The sequence below is a fragment of the Ruditapes philippinarum genome, unplaced genomic scaffold (genome assembly GCF_026571515.1).
Source record: "Ruditapes philippinarum isolate M1 unplaced genomic scaffold, ASM2657151v2 ctg1950_1_1_1_1, whole genome shotgun sequence".
Lineage (NCBI taxonomy): Eukaryota > Metazoa > Mollusca > Bivalvia > Venerida > Veneridae > Ruditapes > Ruditapes philippinarum.
Genome location: NW_026862975.1, coordinates 24303 through 48960, shown reverse-complemented (window position 1 = coordinate 48960; position 24658 = coordinate 24303). Strand labels below are relative to the sequence as shown.

At 30.5% G+C, this 24658-nt stretch overlaps 1 protein-coding gene across 3 annotated transcripts in view; it reads left to right on the top strand.

Annotated features, from left to right (window-relative positions):
- LOC132720819 (zwei Ig domain protein zig-8-like) overlaps positions 1-24658 on the top strand; it is a 112930-nt gene that overhangs the window by 78985 nt on the left and 9287 nt on the right. For 2 of the 3 annotated variants that reach the window (XM_060705044.1, XM_060705042.1), the window contains exons 4-7: positions 19506-19648; positions 21568-21588; positions 23239-23449; positions 24325-24348. In XM_060705044.1, coding sequence (XP_060561027.1) covers positions 19506-19648; positions 21568-21588; positions 23239-23449; positions 24325-24348 — 399 coding nt within the window. The remainder of the gene's footprint in view (positions 1-19505; positions 19649-21567; positions 21589-23238; positions 23450-24324; positions 24349-24658) is intronic. The other variant, XM_060705043.1, reaches the window with a different exon arrangement.

Below are 24658 nucleotides of genomic sequence, written 5' to 3'. Positions count from 1 at the left end.
TAATAACACAAGGCTATCTGATTTATACGAGGGGGCGTAGCCCCCGATTATTAATCAGATTGCCGTTCTTTCTCTTTTGTATCATAGTCAAACTAAAAGCACGTGCCCTGTTGTCACAATATGAAACCCCGGCAAAAATGAACCAATGAACAAACATCTGAATATGACATTTCTGTCGCTTTCCCTTTCTCTGCCGTCACAATATGTAAACCCAGCAAAAAATGAGCCAATCAATGGGCATGCTCTGGAGTGCGGGTAACTAATACCCGCACTCCAGTTAACGCACTGTGCATGTATATGTATACGATTTAACCCTGACACATTTTCAACAGAAAGGTCCCCAAACTATGATACAACTCATAATATATAAAATATAGTTCCTGCTTTCGAAACCATTTCTATATTAAAAGTGTAGCTTTTCTGTTCTTGCTCGCCGCTCGACTTTGTTGCGTTTTATTTGTCTAGTAAGCTTGATTTGTTGATGTTAATCATATACGTTTTATTTATACAGTTTTCTGTTTTGTAATTGAGGTGTGATTTGGCGAAACATTTTTTTATCGTGTCGGTTAATTAATTTTTTCATTGTGTTCACAAATAACGAAAATTAAATTACATAGCTTATACAAAATTATCATATGTTTAAAAAATAACCATCTGGGTCCGTTTGTTTACTTTTCTAATTGGATAAATTTTCCATTATTGTTTTGGAAAAATAGCTGATGGCAGAGACGAAACAAGAGAAAATGATGTATTGTTCGACTGTGACGTCACAGCGGTAATAATTGATTTACTCAATCATGTAACATGTGGCATTCTGTATGAGTAAGCGATGTTAATTTGAAACTACTTTTTGTCACATAACGGCATTTGACACCCTCCTGCACTGCAGTATGCCAAGGTCGTGTTGCAAAACGATTGCATCTCAAATTAGTTCATATATTTGTCGCCGTTATTAATTAAAAATAGAAATCCTTTTCACCAGCTTGTCTCTAATAATTTTATTCCCAAAGCTTAAAAGGAAGAAAGGAAAAATGAATGAAAGTTTTACAATAATGGAAGATCAATTATTATTATTATAATCAATTATTATTACCTCTTAACGCCTGCAACCGTAACCGATATTTCATGTTTAATTTATTAAAAACTAGATTTTTAATATTCAAAACAAATGATCTTTTTCCTTAGATAACGTACCGCTATACGTACATCTTTTTAAATGTTACGTTTATAGAGCGTCCTGTTTAATTATGCATTGACATAATTATTTCATTGTAGATTATCTGGAAAAAAAATGAGAATATATACACATATAACAATGTTTTCCGCTATACAAATCAATCCTATTTGTATGAAAAATAACAAATTTAAGTAATACCATTCATCTCGTAACAATTCAATCTAAAGCCAAAAACAGATTCCCATTTTATCAAGATTTGCGAAGTTCAAAGTAGAAATTCGGCAGACACAATTTGTCAAACCGTCTAAATAAGACACTTAAGTCCGACACATGGAATATATCTCTTTTCTAAAAAATGTCTGCTTAAACGCAGAAATGTAATTTTCAAAATGCAGATTTAAAAGAAGCAGTAATTGTAGAAGACGGCGATGTTCAGATAAAGGTTTATCTACTAACTTCACTTCCACGGCAATGTCTCTTCCTACCTTGGTTGAGTGACGTGTAGATAGTTGGATATTCTATGTAAGACGTCTCTTGACGTGGGTGAATTCTGACTGAATTTAGAACTTTTTCTTACCATGGTACTTTGTAAATTCTTCTTTTTGTCAGTTTGTAAAATATTTTAAGCTCATTTTCATTTTTAATACGCACGAAATCAGGTTCACTATTATTGTCGATTGTTTCATAATAGGGTCCGGGGAAGATTAAATTAATTGCATTATACCAAGAAGTACTGAATTCGATTAGATGCAAAGCCTGTGAGATACTAACATGTAGTCACGTAAAATGTACCTTGTTACATGAGGCACGGAGTTATGGATGTGCAGAAAAAGCAATCTTGTAATTGAATGTAAAACGGTAGTATTTTCGTTACAAATGGAATGTAGCTTAACAACACTTGTATTGTGTATGAGTCCCATGAACATATCATCGCTACAGCTGGTAATTGAGTTTACTTAATATTGATCCAGTATCAGAAAATATCATTACAGTAAAAATGTACAGATTATGGTAATTGCTTTTCGGCATTTTGAATAGTTCATCCTCCCCGCACGACTTCCTATTACTTAAGATGTGAATCTCCTGGAAAAAAATAGATTAACATTCAATAAAATGATAAAATTCTCCTTTGTTTAACTTCTCCCAAATGAAATATATGTAATTTTGGATTAAAGACTCTAGAATCTCGTGATTTTATTTTTTCTATTATGAAAGCTTTAACGCAATAGATAACGAGAAAATAAGTGTTAAGTAGATAAGACACTACTATGCTCGTATATTATTTGTTTTTGCCTGATAATATAGTTTTGCGCTTTCAGTTTGACTATTACCTATTTACCTTTTATGTATTCTCTATTTCGCAATGAATGTTTGATTAATTTTGCGTATAAACACAATGAAATAGTTCAACCGTATAGCGGCTGATATCTGCCATTTCGTGTCTTTGTGTCTTCGCCCAACAAAAACCGAACGAGAAAACTCAAAAACAATAATATTTTCACTTATTCTGTTCTGTTCTTATCTTGGCTTCGCCTCCGACTTTTTGAGGGCACCAACATGAAGACATGATTTATTTTGGTCGAAATAACGATATTTTGCCTAGTCCACTTATTAAGATATCGTTACTTCACCTAAAATAATTATATTTTGTCTTCTTGTAGGCGACCTCAAAAGCCGAAGGCAAAGACACGATTAAAGAGCATATTATGGTGTCTGCTTGTCTTCGCCTTCGACTTATGAGGGTCGAAGGAATTAAATGGCAGAAATCAGCCACCATACAACCGGCTTGTACATTAGTGTGGGAGCTCCCAGGGATTATAGGTTCGAGCCTAAATGTATCTTCAAAGAACACAAACTCTGGTTGGTGCCAGGCGTACTAGAAAAGGATAAATATAAGTTGCAAGTTTCGAAATCGAGCTTAAATAAATATGTTGAAACCATATCAACCATTTTTTTTAGAATAAACGCTTTCCGTCGCTCAGCTAAGTGAGATTCGTACACAGGTTGCCCGTTGATAATAATACTACATACATGAACCGACGACAAAAACTTCCCTTTTATTCAACGTAACCTAGTTTCTTTCTAATTTATAAATGAAGTAAGCCGCGTCATGACAAAACCATAATAATGCGTTTGCGACCAGCATGGATCCAGATCAGCCTGCACATCCGCGCAGTATGATCAGGATCCATGCTGTTCGCTATCAGTTTCTCTACTTGTAAAAGACTTGGTAAGCGAACAGCATGGATCCTGATCAGACTGCGCGGATGCGCAGGCTGGTCGAAAACCCATTATGTTGGTTTTGTCATGACGCGGCTCAAATAATTATAGAATATGCCTTAGGCTGCGTCTGTTTAATAATACAAAGAAGATTATAGAAATACAAGAAAATCTTTATACCATGTGTTATATTATACTGCAAAAAAGTGCATGCTAATAATTGTAGCAAAAATTATATAAAAAGTTTTATTTGTACACAGTGTTCAATCTGCAAACCGTTGTTAAATGAAGAAATAAGATGTTATATTAATGATGCGTTACATGCCGTGTTTTCACTCTGTACATAGTTTCATATCTTTTCTTAAACGATCTGCGTTAATTTCACATAGTTTACACAGAAGGAAGATAGATAAAACATTATTTAGAATTTATCTTAGCTTAACTTGAATTATTTATAATCCGTATGTATGAACAAATTGATAATTGAGTGCCAAAACGAAATCGTTTGAGTATATCAATTATATGCAGACTTTAAATTGATCTGTATCTGATGCGATAATGTTAGTTCAAATTGCTATCATGCACAGATGTTCCGACGGTAAAACTGATAAAAATATAATCATCTCTTTCTGTTCAAACGGAAGTAAGCGAGAGTAAAATCGTTTGTTTAGATTAATTACAAAGCTAGGATATAGGGTACATTTGTATTTATGTGTGATTTAGGAACTGCAATACACAATAAGTATTTTGATTATGCGAAAATCAACAAGGACATATTTTGATAACTACATGTATATAATTTACGTCTATGTTTACAAATAAAGAGTAAAATAAAACTATTAAGAGGGTTTTAAGTTGCTTACATTGTCTCATTAATGTACAGGAAAAAAATGATAACGTTGTCATAAAATAAAATCCATACTCATTTAATTTCTTTGAATTTTCATTTTCCCTGTCACGTTGTACATGTATATTTTCTTAATGTTAAATACATCTGTTACGAAATGTAACTTTAATTCATGCTCGCACAATATCTGAGATGTTCAAGTATTGACGCAATCAAGCAGACATGAGCCGCGCCATGACAAAACCAACATAATGCGTTTGCGACCAGCATGGATACAGACAAGCCTGCGCATCCGCGCAGTCTGATCAGGATCCATGCTGTTCGCTATCAGATTGGGTTTGTAAGCGATTAGCATGAATCCTGATCAGACTGCGCGGATGCGCAGGCTGGTCTGGATCCATGCTGGTCGCAAACGCATTATGTTGGTTATGTCATGGCGCGGCTCACATGAAGACTTATCTTATTCTAAGTTAGATCTATTTTATCAATATTCAGGAAGGAGACTAGGTTTCGTTTTTTTATTTTCTTTTGCTATTTGGCGACATGTAGTTGTCTAGATGTTTACTATTCAGTTACTACTATCGGTCGTAATGCGCTGACAATATTAGTATTTCATTTATTGGTATAACGTAAATACACAATATATTTGTTTGTATATACTTGCGTAACAATTGCCTTCACACAAACAACTCTCAGACAAATATGTGACGGTAGAAAGATCATTACATAAAAAAACATCATCAACAGCTTGCTCACTAGGACAGATGACAGATCGCTACAATATTAATGAGACGGTCGGTTGGGAAAATATGTCTGTTTCAGAACACTAAAAATCATTTGTTAACTTGGCATGCAGAGAGTCAGTTTCTGAACTTAAAAAGAAATAAAATCAAATCAATGTATTTTCACGACACCAGTGTGAATTAATACAAAACAGACGTGGGTAACGGTGTGCATTTATTAAATGCATTTCCACTATTTCCACTTAAGACAATTGTACGGTTATTTGAATGAGTTACAACGTTGGTTTATGAAAATGCATTTTGATTAGGTTCCATCAATATCTTGTATTGTAACAAAAAGCTCAGTTGAAATATTAATGGTAAATTTGAATGGTAATAAATTAATTACATGTTACATTATAGAGGTAAATGTGTTATTCAGTGTGCTATATAAAAAGTCGCATGGAAACAAGATAAGAATTTATCATACTCTTTAAAATCTTTTTGAAGTAAAAATATTATGAATGGCATCTGGAACAACAACACTTTTGTGTGGAGTAACCTGTGAGGAGTTCACATAATATACCTGCTAGACCTTAAGTAAAAACATCAAAATATATAAAATAATATCATATGTTATTATTTCTATTTTCGATTTCCCAAGATAAAAACATTACATGTATGCGAAAGTCATTTGATGCTTACAAGAAATATTTTATGACGGTAAAGCTAAGAATAAAAAAAGTCATTTTCAATCAGCATGTACAATCTCCAGATGCAATGGTTTCTCGAGATAAATATTAAGTACATTTAAGATGTCTACGCCATGATTTTGTTGGGTTTCAATTAACTCAGCCTACATAATGTACTCATCGCTATCCGTCTATTTAAGAATAAATTTGTTTCGCGCATTTAGCTACTGTAAGTACGCATTCATACGTCAATAATTAAATTATACGCTATAGAAAAGGTAACAATTAACAAACATATGGTCGAGTTGTTTCTGATTAATAATTCATTTAATACAGATAATTTATGTTCATGTTACGACTGATTAATTTTGTTATTTATGCAATATTGTGTTTTTATGCAACACGGACCGTTTTATCAGTGCTTTTAGTATTGAATTTAAACAAAAGAGCGTTTCATCAGAAATACATAATCATTACCTCTACATGATTTATTGATAATTTTCTGTTGGGGTCTTTTATGCTATAGATGAAAATGTATGACTCAAGTATAATTGGAGGAAAAAGCATCTGACTTAAACTTCAGGTAGTAACTCGAAGCAAATTCAATTTAGAATGCAGATATTTCCAATAATTGTTTTATCATGCTTTAAGCTGTATTCCGAAAAACATGATAACTTTAATTCAAACAGTAGAAACGTTCAAATTACCAGAAGTGTTTTGCTTTTAAAGGCACTTGAGTCACTTGAGAGATATTGTAGTTTAAACCGACTACTTGTTTTCTTTTGAAGTTTTTGGAAGACCTATGAAGATCGTCGAGTATTTAAGTTCTGCACAATTACATAATCCGCAACAAAATACTTGATCATGTGCATATTTTAGTACATGTACTATTAAAATTTTCTTATTATTTTTTTTTTTTGCATTATGACTAAAGAAATAAACTATTTATAAAAAAGTAATAATACAGGACATTCAAGATTTTTCTATAAATACAGGATATATTTTCATCGAGTGGTATGAAAATAGATATTTCACGAGTGGCAGTAGCCATTATTTTCTTAACACTAGATGAAAATAAATCCTGTATTTATAGAAAAAAACTTGAATTTTCTGTTTATTAGATACACTTTTCTCTTTTTTGACATTTTAATTTATCATTTTTGTGTTTTGGCTAAATGTAAAAGAATGAAATACGCATTTTATTTCATCAATATTTCTCAATACTTCAATCATTAGTATATAATAAACAAAAATAAGAACACAAATCTGACAAAATAAGAATTAACATGCTGCTCTTTATTTACAAAGCTAGAGTAGATAATCATTTTGTAATTAAGAGTGTCTTTTTAAAGCGCTTGGAAGTGTTTTAGAATGATTAAAGCAGTGATTGATGATGGAATATAAATACAACCTTTTATTTCAGGTCACATTGTTTTGAAATATCTTATATTGTACATACCAAACATTACATATTTATTTATATTTAGAGATTCAAAAGATTCAAATGACTCTTTATTATAATGTTAGAGTAGACGCTACATTATTTCCCTTAATGGCCTTTTAGAAATAAAGCAAGTGGGTTTTAATAAAGTGACTTTTTAAAAGTATTATATTTGCATAAACCTGGATTTCATACAGTTAATATTGACAATACGTGGATCAAACATCAATAATGCAAGATAGACATATTGTTATGTTTCTATATATTCAAATATAACCAATTAGCAACGCGTTAGCTGCATCAATACACTGAGAATGTCATAAGAATGTATTAAAGTTTGATAACCGCAAGCTAATAACGATTTTACCGCAACCACTATACAGCTAATGCTGTTCTCAAAACTTTCAAATATATTGTGATGACTTTGCGTATAATGATTTATAGATTGTTAGAAGATGGAACATGCCTTAAGTGTTGAACTTAATAGTAGTTTTACTTTAAAGATAATTTTTATTCAGCATAGTCCATTAGCTATTATATATTATAAGAATATTATATATTCTTATTGTAAAGCATAATATCAAGTATTTTAATAGTCATCTTATTTTCGCTTGTTTGTTAAATGTATAGTTCTCTCAACAATAAAACATATACCCTTTTTATAAGGCACTTGGTACAAAAATTGATTTATTGTCTGTATAAATAAACATCTTGCTCAATATATTTAAATTTGTAAAGAATTTATTTTATTTATTGTTTCCATAAATTGATCAACATTTGTCTAGCATTATACGCGCCTTTCTTCCAAGTACAGCCAACTCTCCTCCTCTAAACCCCCGATACTTCCATTAGCATACTCCAGACTCGTTTAATCATTGTAAACATATATCTGTTAGATGGCTAATAGATGGGAATCCAACAAATGCGATAAAATAATAAAATAGTTCTAGGAAATACGTAAGTCTTATTTATTATAAAGTTGTGATTAGTTCCTGCGACTATGATTGCATGTAATTTCAATGACAGGAACTCAAGCTAAGATAATAAGAAACACGTGTACAAGATTATCACTATGGTATGGTGGTATTTCCGACTAAAATACAGAATAAGATTCTTGTTGAATATTATTCTATCAACAAGTGAAAAATCGCAAAATGTGGGCGTTATGGGTGTGCCACTTTGATACATATTCTATAACGTTTAAAACATTACTACCCATTTTAATAGCTTGAAAAATACACTTTCATTACTATGATGAATGGAAGAGGGGGTTATATAATAGCTGAGAGTACGACCATATGATCCTAAAGAAGATTCAGGACAGAAGTTAATACGCATTAAAGGGTACAGCATCATGAAAGTTGGCTTTTATTAGTGTTATGTCTGGAGTGGAACAATGAAATGACAATCTTTACTTATGTAACAATGGTTTATGGAAACTAGCCAGTGGAAGAGTTTATGTTTTTAGAACGCACACTGGCTGACAACAGAAATCGAAAACGCTATCTAATATAACAAATACATAATTACAAATGGTGCATTCATAAATATATCATATTATTTGAAAAGATATTTCTAAACAAAATGAGATAGAAAAAGAAAATAGAAAAAAAATGCCTAATCTCAAAGCAAAGCGTATTACTAGTTTAATGACACATAATTACACAGAATTTTAAAGTAGATGCTGAAGTGTTCATAAAATTTCAAACACAGCGGAACATGTGTTTTCTAGTTAAACATTTATTTAAAGAAATACGTTTTATCATAATTAAGGCTACAAACACCTACTACCGAACACAGGAGTTGAACCAGAAAATTTATCAAAACAATTTCAATTTGCCGCAATTGGAGCAGGAATTTTCACGATGTATTTTAGGAATGGTTTGTAAGTTGTGATTTATTTAGAGATATAAACCTTAAACTAAGAACTCTTCGGTTGGTTTCTTCTACAACACGATGCACGTGACGAAGGCTCAGATCGTTTCAACATAACATATCTGTTTAATGCCAACAATCTTACATGGTTGAAATAGTCGGCAGTCTGTCAGAAATCAACAGGAGATAAAACCAAATAGTAAACCAGACAAAGCAGTAACTGTAATCAACAAAATGTTTCTTGATGCATTTGGCCCCAAAACATAATATATGACACTCTTCATTTACATAGTTGTGAGTTACAAAGTTTCATATACTTAGCGTAATATAGCATTTTTAAGTCATAACTAGATCGCTAAATACACATTCCGTAGGAGACAAATCTAATGAAAATAAATAGATGTCATTACTAGCATGTCTATGTCTATTTATCTCCTCAGTAAACATATGATAATAATAAGATCATAGGTAGTGTAATATAATATATGTTTATATCCTACTTAAAAATGCAGTGCAATATTTTAATGTGTTGAGATAACATGAGACGTATCGATAAAATAAATAAATAAAAAATAAATAAATAATGAGGTAACAACAGAATGCAACAGAATATATAAAATATCGTATCCATATAAAATAGATATTATTAAAGCAACTTAACTTAGGTCTAAAAACCTAAAAATTTAATTTCTTATATAGGTCAGATAGGGCAGAGACATTGTTATCTATGTCTCTGGTTAGGGCACTCAAACAACAACAATACTATGCAAAAGATAATTATGACTATACACATAAATCAATAAACAAAAGTAATTTTATGCTTTTATCCACTCGATTTAAGTGAAAAGCGTCGCAACGCTTTTAGATTATAATTGTTCATTTTCCTCAATTAGAATAAGTATTCTGAAAAAAACGGACTGAGCAAATGATTTGAAATTTTGCACACAATTATTTAACAAGGTCTACATCAAATGAAATATCAATCTAGAAGAAAAAAAATCATTTAATAACCTCATAAATTGACTAACCTTATACTCATGTTCACATCTTGTTAAACAGCTGAAACAAAATGATGAGAAGTTACATGCTTAACCACCACCAATAACAACAGCAAAACAAAAAAACCAACAAAACAACAACAAAAAACAAAACAAAACAAAAACCGAGAAAAAACCCCAAATTCGTTAATAATTGATTTTTTCGCGATGGTTATATTTGTATGTTTATATAGTTTTGTATATTTGCACCACCATGACTATGTAAACTGTTATATGTGTCTTGTATGCAATGCCAGCTTAATCATTCGTAACAACTGTGTTTTGTAAGTGAGGGAAAATGTAAGAAACTTTTAACAAATTCCTGTTGCGTTTCGACATCAGAATGATTGTATGTCGATGTTAAACACTTCTATGGGTGATTTATCTTGTAATGTCAAAATATTTACTGATTTATCTAGAGATAGCTTCACGATGACAGATGCAATTTAACATAGACCATATTTTATAAGTAGTTAAAATTGCTATGCATATTTCCGTTTTGGAGGGCAACGTTTAGCAATAAATCTCTAGAGATCTAGAGAGCATAAAACATTGATTTATGTACAACTTGAGGAAACAGTATTTCATCCTCCTCAACATACCAATAATCTTAGATATGAATAATGAATTGTTTACTTAAAAATACCAATATTGTTTCTTACCTACCAAAAATATAATGCATTATTTCTTCATCGTGACAATAATTATCTTGTTAAAAAAGTCATAAAAATGGTTCTCTATTATCTTTTTATTGAATCTAATTTGAACGATAAAGTAAAGTAGGTTGGGATTTTACTATATACATTCTTTACGACTTATTGTCTGGCATTCACTATTTATAAAGTATATGCAAACTGACATTGCTTTCACAGCCATATTTTCATCAGACTTCATCATCAGACACACACGGAATGGTAGGATATATAAAGTTTTGTATCTTCTTCAGTCAGTTTAAATCGAATAAGCTACATTGAAGTTCATTCAGTACATCAAGACTTCAGTGACGTAGAAACTAAATTAATTTATATTAACCCAGTCTGTCAGTAACTCAATTATATTACAACATTCATATTTAATGATCACGTTAATGACTACTTATTGATAATCTCATAAAATATAAAACACTGGTTACACTTATTTTATGTATATAATATCAGTTATTAGATTGGACCGTATTTAATTACCATGCATATATAACTAGTTCATCTAACTAGCATTATGTTAAAAGAAATTTTATACCTTTGAATTTAACGCTATAGACAAATCAATTGCAATCTTAGAGGTTGATAAGAGTAACTATATTATTCGTCGCTAATATTTGCGAATACTTGCTATATCATGATATAGACCATGTACATTTGATTGTTAAAGTCCTTTTCAAATATGAAACAGTTTAATGAAAATCTTGTTTTGATTAATGAAATATAGTTCATAATACTCACTGAGGATAAAACACCGTAGATGTTTTATAATCAAATAGATATTGCTATGTAAAACGAGTAAGCAAGTCTTAAAACAACGTTATCGCAGTCAACATAATAATATATGTCCTACAGTACATTTAGATCACACTTTAGCACATATCATTGCTAAAGTAGTGATGAAGGTTTGCATACCTCACTTTATTAATTCGTAAGAAAGATCGAAAGTGTAAAAGTGTGACTGAGAAAAGGCAAAAAGGCGTAGTTCGAGTATATCAACAATCATTTACAGTTCGTCTTGCTAAAAAAGAAGTTACATGTTTTTGAAATGTAAATAATGTAAACAGTAAATGTTCAAATATCATATATGTTGTGTTTAGAAATTCTTAGGCCTTCCTTAAAGCTTGGCAAGTGGTTTCTCTTCTTTCAATTAAATTTTCTTTAAAAGAAATATTTAAACAAGACATTTTCATGAAAGATCACCCTTATTCTGTTCCTTCCTGTAAAATTGTATTACTGATATTAATTATTTACAGAAAGACTCTTGTAATGTTGCCGAAGTTTCACGCGGTCTCGTACAGATTGCTTTCAGAAAAAATACTCTCTTCTAAATCAGGACAAAAAAGTAACAGAAACAGTTGCATTTTTCTTTAATACATAACATATGATAGCGGCAATAGAGAGACAAGCGTCATAAAAATGTTACCCTGATTGCGTATGACGCAAGTGATGGGCCTCGTTTTCCCATTACAAATGTGTTGAATAAAATAATTATGTATTATGCAATTTCAATTGCACGCACAGAAAAAAGTTAAAGATTTCCGTAAACTGCAGAACACTATTTATTGCAGAACCAGATATGTAACTAACTGTTTGTCGGTGTACCGTTATTTTTCGTTCTGGTCGCAAAAAAGTAGAAAATAAAGCCAAACATAAATGAATATGAGTCTTGCGTTAGAAAATCAATTCCAAAATTTTCTATCATTGTGAATACACAAAGGCAAGATTGTTTTTAATTTTGAATATATCTTTACAAGACTTAGAACTATTCTTCCAAGATGATTAAAATACATTGTACTTGTATATAAAGTCTTGATTGATATTGAGGCGGATGTGTATGTATATGTGTGTGTTCCCATGAACTGATTTTAATTTTGGCAAAAAGACAAACATCATGTTTATATGAATAACATACTTGAACAAGGACAACGAAAAGAAAAAGAAATTACTTTAACCCACAAGCTTAGTTTCCTCTTATAGCGTTTCTTTTCTTAATTATTTATCGGCTTTGACTCGTTTTCAAAACACAGACAGAATTGTGTCTCTGTAAAAACGATTAACAGTGTCTACGTCACTAAGTAATGTTGCGATCTTCAAGCGGTGAATATAACTTTAGGTTCCACTCTATCAATAGCATGTTACAATCAATGCAGTAAGTTGGAAAGCTTTATCAATTATCTTGTTTCTTCATCAAATAAGTGAAAAACAATTTAGTATGTGCTAGCACATGCTAGTATGTGCGAGCATATGTTAACTAACAGCATTAAAATTTGACTTTATTCCGGTGTATTTTATTTATCTTTTTTTTTCTAACACAGGAGTTATATACCATTTCATATCTCTCTGCAAATTTCGTCACTATGGTAGCGATAAAAGAAAGGGAAACGTTGCGTCTTTTCACCTAGATTCTAAAGAATTTTTTTTTGTATCTCATTGTTCTTAGATATAAAACCTGTTCTCCTTTTTATATTTATCAAAAATGAACCTATGTAAACACACGCCCACTTTTGCGAGGGAAACCTTTTTTTGTAATTGAGGGATAATAAGGAATGACGCCAACCCTTTTAAACTAAAATTCACAGTTATTAAAAAAATCTCGAACAAATTTGAAAATATGTTTATATAAATGCTCACGTTTTAACACAGAAACTCTTTGATAAATGAGCATAACTTAAATTTATATTAAGATAATTAATTTATATTTGAATAAATATTTATATTATATCAACTTTTCATTCATTAAAAAATACGTTTCGAATAGTATCACGGTAATACCATAAAATAATTCTACTGCTTTTAATGTGCTTTTTAGTCGATTCATGGATGATGATAAGAAAGAAAATCAACGCTCATCTGTAAAACTCTTATTACAATAAAGTAAATCGGTATCGTTTTATCTTTACGAGTATTCAATGAACAGGCACCAGAACAGAATTTGATTTAACGTTATTTTCCGTGTCGCCAATTTCCTGTTAGGCAGGATTCTTTACATGACTTTTTTACCCATAATTTTTATAAGTGGAAAACAATAAATTACATGTAAAATGTTCAAATATATGTGCTTGCGTTTAATTGTTTGATTCAGAACTATACATGGTAACATAAGTTATTAAATTTTTCCAACGAGTATTGTCGCCTAACAAAATGAAATAGAGAAAAACAGAATCTCTAAAGAAAGCCCAACACGTCAAAATTAAAAATGTTTCAGGTTGGTTTGTTTGAGCCTGTAGTTATACTTGCCTTTGTAACAGTTGAGCTTTTTTTGTGGAATGGTATTAATTAAAGTGAAATAAACAATGGCATTTACTTACTGTCCAAATAAAATTATTATGCATAGAATGACTTATACGTAATATATAGAATAATTCATGATGTGATTACAGAGAAATAAATAAATTATTATTTCGACTCCACTTCAGTTCAAACAGTATCACAAAGAAAATTGTATCTAGTAAATAACATTTAACAGCAGTTTTCTTTGCCAGAAGTTTATTTGATATTTTTATATCATAACATCTCTTGAACGTAGAATGTATTGAAGTAGAAATTTGTAGGTGTTTGCAATCCGTCAAGATTTGAACTTTGCGCATGCAACTGAATTAATTGTGAAAAAGCCTACATATGAATAACGCTTAAGAGGTTTGATTGAAGCCGCCGAAGACCGAGGCGTATAATCTCTTTCAATTAGAGGCTTAACCGATAACTGTGCTTCATTCCATTATGGTTAAATCGGGATCACAAAATCATGAAAAATTCATACCCTTTGTCTTGATTATTGAATATAAAATACAAATGGAGCGAGAGAGGAATCATCGTTTTGTTCTAGTTCAAGTTACTCTGCTACGACATCTGATAGATATACAGTTGCACTAGTAGATTAACAACTACAAAATACACGTATATTATAAGTTATAAAGATTGTTGACAGGTTACATGACCCTATATAAACGGCTATTTGTAAATATAACTCGAGCCGCCAGGCGAGGGTTATATTGCAAACAGCCGTTTATATACGGCCATATAGCTTGTCAACAATCTTTAAAACGAATTTATAATACAGCAAGTATCATTTTTTTTAAAGAAAAAAGACATTAGTAAGATTTCTTCATGAGTCGACAGCAGCCGTGTATATAAAACTTTATAAACGTCACGATTATCCAATGAAAAGTGACGTTACAAACGTGCATTATTATAAATGTCGACCAATGCATTAGTGAAACATAATGTGTAGATATATACAAATAGACTACATATAACACTATAAAAGCAAGTGAACCTTTTCCAACTAACATAATACAAATACTTATGTTACTGATGTTATTAATTTGATATTATACTTTAATTTTAATTATCATTCTACTGTTTATATTAAGCAAAGGGTGCTATAAGTAATCAGATATTAAATAAATATTGTCTATCGTTTGTATGTACCCATGTTATCAAGTAATATAAATCACAATTATGGTTCGAACCTTCGGGTCGTCTGATGGCAGACCAGTAAGCCTCTCCTACCTTTAATAAGTATTATTTTACTAACCAAATGATATAGTTAAAATCTCAACACACCAACTTATTTATCAAATGAATATATTATGGCAACATTAATACGTATGGTTGGTTATACATGAATACATAAAGAAAATAAAAATAAAAACTCTACATAATTTTATTGGCTGTACATATGTTACACGTTTGTAATAAGGTTAAGCATTGTTTTCGTTTTATTATTTGCTTGGTTGCTCTCCTTTTCATCGAAAATACACTACTTACATAGCCGATATATTGGTGGATGAAAAATGTTTTTACTTTTTACATTGTTTACACATTCACTACTATCTTCTGTTTCATTCTAACTGATAAAATGTGCTGATAAATCGCATAATTATCATCTCAGAGTTATTTCTTACAAGTTTACAGCCTGATCTTGTGATTATAAGATATCAATCTTTGATAATTCTACAAAACATTTATGTTTTAAGGCCAATTATAGTTCTTCTTATACAAACGTGCTGTAACTCAGTAACATTAACAATTCCCTTGCATTAAAAAGGCATACTAGTTTCTGAGTACTATTTTCACAAACTAGAAAATGGTTTAACAATAGAGTTACTGATTTAAAACGAAACTTGCAATTGTTCAATGTTTTTTTGTTTTTTTATGTCACAATTAATTAAAGATTCATTGAAAAATATACAAAGTATAGTAAAAAGATGTTTAATAACTTACCAGTTAATTAAGAAGTTCTAAAGAAATTTACTGTTGTAATACATTTATAGCAGCATACATCTTTTTGATAAATTCTTTAGAAGGTCTGTTCTCAAAATATCAAAATCGTTTTAGATGGGGACTTTTATGATCGAAAGGCTCCTAAAGAAAAGATCTTTATCAAAAGCTTAAGATGAAATTAGCGTTCTGTAGTGTCTTATCTTGATGAAGTTTATATTTTAGATATGTCTCAAAATTGTTGAATAAAATACAAAAAAGAGCATTTATTACATAAAAAACCAGCGTTAACTTTCAAGTTTGTATGGGAAATATGTCTCACAATTTGAAAAAATAAAAATAAAAAAAAAAGAACGGAACATTGTCTACACAATATCAAGTTAGTATGGGAAATATGTATAAACATTTTTGAAACAAATACAAGAAAAAGATCTGTACATGAACACAAATATTTAACGAAATCAAAATATGTAGATCTAGTAACTTTCGGCTGAAACAATTCATTATAAGCCACAAACGACGGAGCAATGTTAACGTTTGTAAAAGATTCAGAACGATGTTTGTAAAAGCTTGTTATCGGTATCAAGCTGTTATTAGAACATATATCGTCCACGTAAAACCCATCAATTTATTATATTTAACAGGATCTTTCTGGCATATATAATTGATCAGCAAATGAATGCGAATGTAATAAAATGTTAACGGATCAAATACGGAATGGTTTCAGATGTTACTTTTGGTGTTAACATGCCTCGTGATATGCTAATTTGTACGACCAAAACACAAGCTCATGTGTTAGTGGGGACAATAATACTATTTATTAATAGATTTTTATTAATGGATATTGTACCTGTAATACATATATCACTTTGTTCAATCATTGTGTTTTCTGACCAAAATGTGGAAAGAAATTACTCTGCTTGAATAGTTTTATTACAGTTTAATAGATAAGTACAATTTAAATTATATATTTCCAGTTGGATATGTTAATATAAGGTTACAGGGGTGTAAATAAGACATAGTTATATGTATTTATATTACAATAAAACTCTTTATACCATTGTTTAGACAAAATATGTTCTTGCTATTTTTATATGAATATATATAACATAGACGTTGCTTTTGTTATTTTGGCTTCAGTATCACTATCAGATGTAACAGATTATCTCTCGCCCAGAATCTGTCTTATACTTTATCTCTGCTACATGGGGAAATTAATTGAAAAAGGCGGAAGAATTTTTATGCCGTCTTATATGACAAAATGAAAGCTAACATAAAGCCAAAACATGTTATACTCGTGTCCGTGTAAGATATCCTACAAACAAAGATTAAGCACTGAAGAGTCTATATCAACATAGCAGGTTGTTTATTATACTAACATCTATGAAGATATAAAAGCTTTCCCACCAGGTGATTGGTAATTACCTCCCATAATACACTGGGAGTGTCATTTATACTGGTATAATTAGCTTTTTGATAACAACTTTTATCTTCGTGTGTGTTTTTACACCAGTATCTTACAGCATAAATAAATGATGATATCTATGTTTAAATATTTAATTTAGTTTGTTTTTGTTTGTGGTGGTGTTCGGTTTTCGGGTGCGATCCATAGAATATTTCAATTGCTATTTGTAAACTTTAATTTTAAATTAAATACATATGCTGGTGAAATTTGTATTGACCAATCTTTATACGCATAATTGGCCAGTGTGGAAATCGTAATAGCAATAAACATAATACGTTAAACATCAAAGCGATGCATCGTTAAGCAACTCCTTAAAATTAGCTAGGAAACGATTGCTGATACATATGGTATGCAAATGATAGGAAACAATGCTCAAATGTTGCTTACAGACAAGTACTAAAGATTGACAATCGATTATACCGGTACTTTGTAATATTTAAGCCTCAAACATGTAACACCATGAAGTACTGTGTTCAAAATGTGTCTTAACTTTTAGTATTTGCTTTAAAATAAATAATTTGTATGTACCATCATGGTACAGTATACAAAGTAATAAAGTTGTATGTGTTTAAAATTTTATTCTTATTCACAAATCTTTTTTTTTTGTTATCCTTTGTTCAAGAGTGTTAAATGCACCATATTTTAAGCAACAGTTAATATGGTACATGTATAAATGTGTTTATTTGTAACTTGAAAAACACACTTCTGTAGTTTTTATCGTCATCATTCATTTATGTAATATTTTAAATTTTCTGTGTACCTGGACTAAGAACTGCACTTAAAAGGTAAACTTGATAGCCATAAGTCAAACGACGCAGTGAAACGCTCGTTAAATATGCAAAAGCATATCTTAAATATCTCTGTGATCCGTAAAAGCTTTTAAAATGAAACTTCTGAGAACCAGATCTTTGAAATCATCTCTCATGAATAATAAATAAATAACAGAGAAAAGTAAAAAATGTGCAACCATTTGTATTAGAAAGAAAACATTTAAAACAGTTTAGATTATTCGTTTTGTGGTGTAGTAAATACTATGTGATAAGTGAAACCAGCTTGTAAAATATTTATTGCTGCTACCAAATTGAAGTAGATTATAAAATTTTATAACTGATATCCTGGCAGGTTTTTATTGTGTTTAATCAATAAGAAATTGTATTTGATACAATTGATAGTTTTAATTTTAGAAATGAAATTTCAGTAGAAAACAAGAGAATTGTCGTTGTGTCTTTTTTTAGATGTTATAACTTTTCACATTATACAAGACTTTATGTATTATTGCTGTCATATAAGTGGGTTAAATAAAACATCATTATAAACTTGTATGTTTTAAGTGAGCAAAGGGGGATATTTCCCTAGCGCCTTGCTTACATTCCTGGGCACAGAAGAGTCATACCCGCATAGCATTCTCGAGAGCTTTTGTACAAAAAAATCGTCGACATTTATAGGGAAACTATTTTATACACGGACATATTTTTGTTTTGTTGTTGTTTTGTTTTCTGTCTTCAAAATTAAATATTGGTAGGAATTGCCTATCAATTCGATGTTACCAGAATTGTATAGTAGTCATTAAGTATAATTTCAGTCCGATTTCAGGCCTGTGTTTTAAGAAAGATGCATATTTCTAAATCGAGTTAAACAATTGCATAAAAGTCGATTTATCATCGCTTGATACATGCCTTTTATCATTTGTAGATTTTTTTTAAATATTCGTTAGTATATCTTTTTCAAAGGTAGTTTCGTAGCAACAATTAACAGGTCGTTGTTTGAATAAAGAATAATATGGGGAAAAACAATTTTCCGATATAAAATTATTGCATTTGTTAAATTGAGGAAAAATAACAAAAATGAATTAATTCTTTATATCAACATATATTCTCATATTGTACAATTAAATGTTAAAGAACCTACACATATGTTAAACATATATTTAGAGTTACGTGACTCGTATATAAATTGATGCAGATGATAACTGTCAAATATGAACCAGAGCCTGCAAGACTCGTGACCTTTAAAATAAAATCTTATCTAGTATTATAATGTCATATATGAGAGTATAGAATATTTTGAAATTATTAAATGTTGTACTTTCTTTTTTTTATTTTCAGTGTTTTGTTCCCCCCGGGATCATAATTACGACTACTACCCTAGTCCTCGACCAACGTTCTTATCTGGGGAAACCAACTTTACATTTCACAAGGGTGATACGGCAACATTAAGGTGCGGGGTGATGGATCTTGGAACGAAAACGGTCAGTAATATAAAGAAAAAAATCTTTCGCTTCTCCTTTTCATAATCCTTTATTTACAGAATCAACCAAACCGAGTCTGCAATTTTCATGTAATTTTGCTGATTTTTATGCTTCCGTGGGATCATGTTTTCCCAACATTCGTATGCTAATATGACAGTATTAATACTGTTTACAAAGCAAACTTTCTTTCAATACAGACGTAAGTATAGGTTCTATTTCTTTTTGTAAAAGGATGTTTTTTTTATTTTTGCATAAATGAATAAAATGTTTAATTATGAAGTATGAATAAATAGTTGTTTTATATTAATGTAGGCAATAAAAAAGGATCTGATTTAATTTTATTCAATAAAAGTAAGTTAATGGAGCTTGTTCGTGCATTAACATCTGCAGAAACACGAGGGTGCATAACTCCAAGGACTTCTGCCGATGTTAATTTCGTAAAAGGTGCATTAGCGCTATTCTTGCGTAACAGAATACATCTAAACCAGTACTTTTGCGTTTCGTAAATTATATTTCGTATAAAAAAAACAAAAATAAACAAACAACATTTGTGTGTGTCATGTCTTCCACGTGCTTGATAGTTATGTTTTGATTATGAAACTACCAGGGTCATCATTGAATTAAGTCAATTAACGTTGTGTCCTGAATCATGCATATAAACGAAACGTGTTTACTCACGATCACACTTTTATGCAAGAATTGTTGAATGTCTACTTGCTGTTTTTTGTTTGTTTGTTGTTTCTTTGAAAGCAAAGTGCAAGCTATTTGTCTTGATTTTAGCGTAATTGATATTAACATTGAATACAATCAAATATTTTTGAAAAATGTCTATACTTTAAATACTTTCTCACTGACATGATTTAAAATAAGATTTTTCACGATATATTATGTTGTATTTAAATAATAGATGTGTGTACTTTTTCACCTTGAATAAAACCAGACTTATCCATATTGGAATGTATGTCAACAGATGTTCACATTAATTTGCATAGCCTGAGAAATGTTATACTGATTACAGTGAATGTTTTGTATATGACGTTGTATATCATACTCGATGCGTTTTGTTACAATAGAGTTTTAAACCAGGACAGATTATCACAATAAAATACATGTCTGTATATTTTGCCGATGATGAAAATGAATGTTTTAAACCATTTGTCTAGTAAACCGCCAGAATGTCTCACTTCACATTGTCATATGAATGTTTTGAAAAACATGGAGACGATTACATTTAAGTGGTGCATGTCTATGAAAACTTGATTGTAAAAAAGTTTTACATTTAAAGTAGGACACCAGCTTGTGTACGACATTATGATCGCGGTTTACATATCTTTCCATGATTAACTTATGTTAATGATACACAGGGTTTAATTGAAATATTATTAAAAAAGTTTAACTAAGTATATCAAATACAACACATCAATGTATAGAAATGAGATTGTATACTGCTTCAATATATTTTCAAATGCGGTTAACAAAATAACATGTTAAATAACATTAAAATATCAAATTGTGACATATAACTATTTGACATTGATATGAAAAAAATGTTTTGTCTTTCCTTTATTTCCCTTCAATTCGAGCATTACTTTACATTACTTTTACACTACTTTGCAAATATGAAGCCGCATGTCCATTAACTGCGATTTTCAATCATTAATCTAAAGTGCCGCCTACATATCGCTTGTGTCGTCAGTATTTGATTGATCATTTTCCTGAAAAATAAACAACAAATAAACTTACTTTTTGATCTGTATTTTAAATGTGGGAGAAGATGTATAGATACAGGTGTTTACGTGTCAAACGCGATTAAAGTTTTAGATAAACCATTGAATGTCCAAAAATGTTTTCTTTAATATGTTATTTACTTTGAAGGTTTTTTTTCTTTATTTTTGTAATTATCTTATCTAATCTCACAGTCGGACGGTCGTCCATACGTCGTAAGTTCATCACATTGTTATGGTATTGTTTCAGATTTCTATATTGTATTACACGTACTGTTTTACTTTAAAATAAACACATCTAAAATGCATATTGCAACTTCATATCTTTGTTATGGTACTATATCACGCGGACACTTTTTGTGCATTTAGTATGAGTTTTGTTTTGTTTTCTAAATTTTTACATTTATTCAGTTAAGTCCCTTTATTCTGGTCTCAGTTTGTGACGAATGGTTTCATTTAAAGTGTTTTGCTTCCCTGCAAGAAACCCCTTACCACTGTTTATTTTTTGTATTATCTCCTTTACTTATACTTTTGATCAGCATTTGCGGACAGCAATCTTTTCTTTACAGTTTTCATATTTTCATGTGCATTTATATTGTCTTGTGTTGACTTTTTAAACCTATGATTTAATAGGGAAATACTTTATATTAAATTGTGACATTTTAACGACACGTCTTAAATATTAAATCATACATAATAATAACCCTTTCAAGTCTTATATTTGTTGATATCTGCAATGCAATTACTCGAATCATTTGCCGTATTATGATAAACAATTCCGTAACACGTAAATGCATTCAGTATTGTTTTTTATTATCTTGTTTATAAGCGTATATATACTTATCGCTCAAACCTTAAATAAAGCATGTCGTCTATCATTATCTGCAAGAACTAATAAGCAAGATTCGTACAGTTGGCACATATAGCGATGTTAAATACCGAATTAATGTACACTTAGTAACAAGACAATATGTATTTGTCAATTTCCACATGGTTGGAAAGGTTTAATGGACTTAATTTGGGACTACTTATTATACATTCGGACTTGTTCGTCTGCTTTGCTTCATATGGGTTGTAACCTTGGGTCGCAGGTTTGATCCTCGGTCGAGGTATAATTTTGCAGTTTATCTCTGGGTCATCATATCATTTGTCTCTGGTCGCTGATTTAGAAATCATGTACTGGTAAATAAGTACTGGTTGGCTTTCCAGGAAAACTGGTAAGATGGAAAGACCACAGAGCAAATTGTGTTGAACAAAACTAGACAAACAAACTTCCTGACTCATAATTAAAGCCAATGAAATCTTATATACAATTACTGAAGTGGGATTATTAATTTCTAAAAAACGACAAAGTAAAAAGTCGCAACTCAGATAAATTGTGCCACTCTAAATGTCTAATGGCTATACGATCTGACGTTTTTAATTTTTTTGATAAACATATTACATGCTAACTTTATCTTCGTTCGTTTCAAACTAGTAACCACATAGACTGCAGTTGGAACTACATGTTTTTTGCTTTTTAAAGTGTAGTTTACACGCAAGCCATTGTAAAATAAAAACCAAAATAACACAACATCTGAATCTTCGGTAGTTTAATTTTGTAGAAAGAAATAGCATTATTATACAGGTATTCGACTACATAACATGATAGTATCTGAGTTCTTTCATTTGTAATAAAAATCATTGTAGGTACATGATCTAATACATGGACGAAAGTACTATTAATGCCTTTTTTCAAACTTTGAACTACCCAATGCGTAGGACATGTACGTAGAGTAATTTGTGTAAATAGCAACAAAAGTAACAACCAAAATACATTTCAAAAATAATGTGTTGTAGATTCACATGTATCATTAAACATTACAGGTGTCATGGCGTCGAGATTCGTCTTTACAGCCTCTTGCAATAGGCGAAATGATTTTTTCATCAAACACAGATTACAAGATCCATCATCCGGATAAATCGCCGTATTGGAATTTACTCATTAAAAATGTGCAACCGAAACATGCTGATACTTACGAATGTCAAATCAGCACCAGCGACAAGATGAAAAGAAGAGTGTATTTAAATGTTCTAGGTGAGACAATAGTTGCACTGAAATTCATTTTATATTTACATTACATTTGAGAACTGTCCCGACGATTCGATGAATAAATATGTAGCGTAGCATGTAGCATCATTTTTACAATGAGTTAATACAAATAAATAGACGTCAATGATGGTTCCGACTGTTTGTAAATATACGACCAATGTCGGCTCATAGAAACAGACTTAAACTATTATAATGGATTTCATTATTTCAACCATAGAAAGCTATGATTAAACAATACAAATACTAGACACTTCCTTTTATAAAGGCATTACTCTGAAAAGTAAAATATTTGCTTTATGTCTTTCTATTTGTTTTAAACTGTTTGATGTTCATATTGGTGTAAATGGACAATGCCTTAAGTGGTTAAATGAAATGACACAATATTTGAAACATGTTTAACTCCTCTTAAATGGATGTTCTCAAATCGATATAGCAATAATTTAAATGGGTGTCGGTGTCGGTAAATGATGTGTCACCGGCCAGTCAATGGCTTTGAACTGGTGTATAAAAATCAACTTTTTAGAACCTGTCAGAGTAAAGAGTATAAAATTTGTTTGAAAAAAAAAATATTTATGGAAAAAAACAAAACCCAGCAAATACAAAAAAATACCAATGATTCTCAAGCTATACTTCGTTCTTAAAAAAATACTTTGTACAACCCGATATATTACAAGCCATGATTTGTTTTTTATCTTTAATTTCATTTGATGTTATTTTTGGCATGAAGAAATATATTCAAAATGTCACTTGCTGAAAAGTTTCATAGTCATTTTCATGATATAATTTTATTTCGTTTGCGTAAGTCATTGCTTGGAGTTTTTGTGCTGTGGAATTAAAAGAAAATATTATTTTTATTGCAGACGATGACACGTTTAGAAAACCTGGTAAGAATCTTGATTTTATTTATAAAGAATGCTTTGATAATTGTTCCTTTTTTACTCTTTATTACCTGTTTGTTTTGTTTTCTTCTTCACAAAAACATAAATTGTGTTAGAACACCACTTTCTGAACTTTGTATGTCTAACATCACTAACACCTGTGTTTGCACATTTTGTCTTGCATGTTTGTTAGAACAAAGCGACATAAAAATATCAAAATATAAAAAAGAGTTACAAGTGCGAATAATGAATAAGAGACAAAAAGGACTTGAAGCGTCTATCAAGTATTATATTAAAATCATCAACGGGCATGGAG